This window comes from Akebia trifoliata, unplaced genomic scaffold (genome assembly GCF_017979445.1).
Source record: "Akebia trifoliata isolate Shusen 1 unplaced genomic scaffold, ASM1797944v1 Contig00222, whole genome shotgun sequence".
NCBI classification, from domain to species: domain Eukaryota; kingdom Viridiplantae; phylum Streptophyta; class Magnoliopsida; order Ranunculales; family Lardizabalaceae; genus Akebia; species Akebia trifoliata.
In genome coordinates this window covers 35,803-39,791 of record NW_028236874.1, presented here as the reverse complement: position 1 = coordinate 39,791, position 3,989 = coordinate 35,803, and the positions used below count along the sequence as shown (strand labels likewise).

Below are 3,989 nucleotides of genomic sequence, written 5' to 3'. Positions count from 1 at the left end.
TTCCAAATTTCCTAAGCATGTATCAAAATCTCTACCAAAGACACTAAAATCATCCATAAAGACCTCAATGATATTCTCAATGTATTCAGAAAAAATGGAAAGCATACAACGTTGAAACGTACCTGGTGCATTGCATAATCCAAATGGCATACGTCTGTAGGCATAAGTGCCAAAAGGGCAAGTGAAGGTGGTCTTCTCTTGATCCTCTTGGGCTATACAGATCTGGTTGTACCCACTATATCCATCCAAAAAGCAATAAAAAGGGTAACCAGCTAATCTCTCAAGCATCTGATCGATAAAGGGCAGAGGGAAATGGTCCTTCCTTGTTGACGCATTGAGCTTTCTATAATCTATGCAAACTCGATAACCAGTCACAACTCGTTGAGGTACTAGCTCATTCTCCTCATTCTTTACTACAGTAACTCCAGACTTCTTTGGCACAACTTGAATAGGAGACACCCACTTGCTATCTGAAATAGGGTAAATAACGCCACAATCAAGTAATTTTATTATCTCATCTTGTACTACCTTCATCATGGGTGGATGTAGGCGTCTCTGGGCTTCTCTGGTGGGTTTGGCACCATCCTCCAATAGGATTCTATGGACGCACATGGTTGGGCTGATTCCCTTGATATCTGCCAAAGTCCAACCAATGGCGGTCTCGTACTTCTTAAGAATGTCCACAAGCTTCTTCTCTTGATTCTCCTCCAACTTCGAGGATATAATAACAGGCAGCGTCTCCTTATCCCCCAAAAAGACATACTTCAAGTGATCTGGCAAAACCTTAAGCTCAAGTGTAGGGGCCTGTATCACTGAAGGTAACATCTTGTTAGTAGAAATAGGAAGGGACAAAGGAGGAATATACCTTGAAAATGGGTAGGGACTCAAGGGAGGCCACGGTTCTAATCACAATGGGCTCCTCAGCCTTCTCCAACTCAGCTTTAGAAATGGAATCTCCATTCTCATTATAACCAACTCCTTGAGAGAGTGTTACTTTCAACTCATCCTCTTCCATTGCTTCCATAAACCTCTGCGCAAATGAATCAATAATATCAATAGAAAAACAGGGTTTAATGTCAGTCAATGGATACCTCATAGCTTCAAAGATGTTGAAGCGTATAATTTCATTATCAAATTCCATGGTCAATGTTCCTCCATAAACATCGATCTTTGTTCTTGCAGTCCTCATGAATGGGCGCCCTAAAAGTAATGGAGTGGAATTTAGGGGTGCCTCTTCCATATCAAGGACATAGAAGTCAGCGGGAAAAATGAGTTGATTCACCTGCACAAGAACATCCTCAATGTATCCTTTAGGATACTTGTTAGATCGATCAGCCAATTGGATAACAACATTATCACTTTTAAGTTCACCCAGATCTAAAGAAGCATAAAGACTATAAGGCATCACATTAATTGAAGCTCCTAAGTCTAACATGACATTATCAAATTTATTCGTACCAATCACACAAGGAACAGAAAAACTCCCTGGATCCTTAAGCTTTGGTGGTAATTTCCTTTGGATGACAGCAGAGACTGTCTCATTCATCTTTACCACCTCTTTCTCACGAGTTTGTCTCCTTGTAGTACAAAGCTCTTTCAGAAATTTGGCATATTTTGGCACTTGCTTCAAACACTCAATCAAAGGCATGTTGACTTGTACCTTCTTAAAAATCTCCAAGATGGCTTGATCAGATTCATCCTTCTTGGTTTTGGCAAACCTACTAGGAAAAGGCACACGAGCAAAAGGACTATAATCGAAAGAATTTTTAGGGTTTTGCTCATTACCTTGAGGTTTCAAAGCCTTCTCAGATGATGAAGGACTAATCATTTCTGTCTTTGATGTGGCAGGATCTTTCTCTCTGTCCTTTTCCTCATTGTGGGTCACTTGGGCCTTCTTTAGGGTTTTGGGAACATCCACAAGGGTCTTACCACTCCTTGTCGTAACAGCTTTAGCTTGTTCGATATTTGGGTTGGGAACAGTGTTGCTAGGCAATTTTCCGCTCTCGGTTATCTTTCCCATGAAGTCTACCACTTGTCCCAACTGCTTTTTCAACTCTACAATGTCTTTAGTGTGAGCCTGTTGACCTGTAACAAGAGCTTGAGTAGCAGTATTTAAATTCTGTTGCCCTTGAGCAAGGGACTTTAAAATCTCATCATAATTAGGAGCATTAGAATTTGTAGGCACATGAGGATTAGATACAAAGTTTTGAGGTACCTGAGGTGAGACAAAGTTTTGAGGTACCTGAGGTCTCATCAGAAAACCTGGAGGGCGTGGAAACACTTGCCCTTGTCCTTGAGGGTTCTGAATATTATCATTGTTGGCCCAACGTAAATTGGGGTGATCTCTAAGTCCAGGGTTATATGTGTTAGAGAAAGGGTTATACCTTTGTCCACCTTGATTACCTTGAAACCCAACAGCGTTAAGAGACTCCCATCCTCCATTATTGATCAGTTGGGGGCATTGGTCAGTTGGATGCCCTTGAGTACAGCAGCACACACCACAGATTTGAGCAACTTGTTGTACTTGTACTCCATTCACGTTCAATACCTGAGACAGAAGAGTAGACATTTTATTAACTTTTTCCTCAAGAGTAGAGTTAGAAGATACCTCATTCACCCCACGAGTGGAGTTTAACACTCCTTCATATTGTTGATAATTAAGAGCACGTTGGGCGAGCAACTCCTTAGCAACTTCAGGTGTCTTATCCACAAAAGAACCTCCAGCAGCAGCATCTAACAATTGACGTTCAAGAGGGAGGAGTCCCTCATAAAAGTAAGTAAGTAGATTTCCTTCCTTCATCCCATGTGAAGGACATGATGCAACTAAGCTCTTGAATCTCTCATAGTAGGCATAAAATGCCTCATCCTTCCTTTGCTCAATTCCAGTTATTTGCTTTCTCAAGACAGTAATCCTTGAGGCGGGGAAGTACTTAGTCAAAAACTCAGTCATCAACTTCTCCCATGTGTTGATATAGCCTGAAGGTAGATCAAACAACCAAGTCTTTGCCCTATCTTCAAGTGAGAAAGGGAATGACTTCAGCTTCAAAATGTTGAGATCCGCATTCTGTGGGCACATACTTGAACACACAAACTGAAACTCCTTGAGATGCTTATGAGGATCTTCATTAGTAAGCCCATGGAATTTGGGCAAATGGTGTAAAAACCCACTCTTCAGTTCAAACTCAGCTACTTTGCCGATTGCTGGTTCTGGATAAGTAATACAAGTTGGTGCGGTTCCCCCATCAGTTGAAGAAGACATTTGTCTAATGGTTTCAGCCATTGGTAATTCTTCTTCTTCACTTTCTTCTTCTAAATCAGGTATGTTTTCTTCCTCGTCTGACAAGGGATAGGAAGAGCTATCTGACTCTTCCGACTCTTCCCCTCTTGGTGAGGTGGGGGTTGATGTGCAACTTCTTTTAGCAAGGCCAAGCGTTTTGCAAGTTCTTGAGTCTTTCTTCTAACTGCGGACATTCATGGACCTGAACCCAAAAGTAAAGACAACAATATACAAGTTAGAGTTGAAAGAATAATAATAAGCTTCCCTTCCTAAAAACATCACAATGTGATCGCCATAGAGATAGGAAAGATTCATGTTAAAATTTCAATAAGTATAACACAAGATATATTACATGCAAGCTCAACAAGTAAAATAGAATATTAACAAGTTAAATGACACTAAAACATAGCGCCATTTGATTGACCATATTTTTAGTCATCAATAAACCCTATAGAAGATTGTAGTAAAGTGATTTGTAGGGTATCGTTATTGGCCGGGGATTGCGGGTACTCCTATTCTAAAGAGTCATAACAAATTTTAGTTAGTTTAATTAACAAATTGAAAACAAACATATTACACAAATTTGTAGGGGTTTCAATTTTGGCGATTCGGATTAAAAAAAATAATAAAAATAAAAATAAAAATAAAGAAATAATTATTTACAATTGATCATCTTCTCTCACAATTCAGAAAAATAAATTCATTAAATGAC

General features: G+C 39.7%; 1 protein-coding gene across 1 annotated transcript; it reads right to left on the bottom strand.

Annotated features, from left to right (window-relative positions):
* Positions 1–996: 996 nt before the first annotated feature.
* On the bottom strand, positions 997–3,280 carry LOC147381845 (uncharacterized). The gene is made up of 2 exons (XM_086429888.1): positions 1,092–3,280; positions 997–1,030 (listed from the first exon to the last, which is right to left on the bottom strand). The coding sequence occupies exons 1-2, from the start codon at positions 3,278–3,280 to the stop codon at positions 997–999; spliced, it is 2,223 nt and encodes a 740-aa protein (XP_086286014.1).
* Positions 3,281–3,989: the final 709 nt, after the last annotated feature.

Bases quoted from the DNA above. Each gene is read 5' to 3' on its own strand.
- LOC147381845 (XM_086429888.1), bottom strand. From the start codon at position 3,280: ATGGCTGAAACCATTAGACAAATGTCTTCTTCAACTGATGGGGGAACC. The intron at 1,031-1,091 runs GTATCCATTGAC...TCATTTGCGCAG, and splicing joins AACATCTTTGAAGCTATGAG to AGGTTTATGGAAGCAATGGA.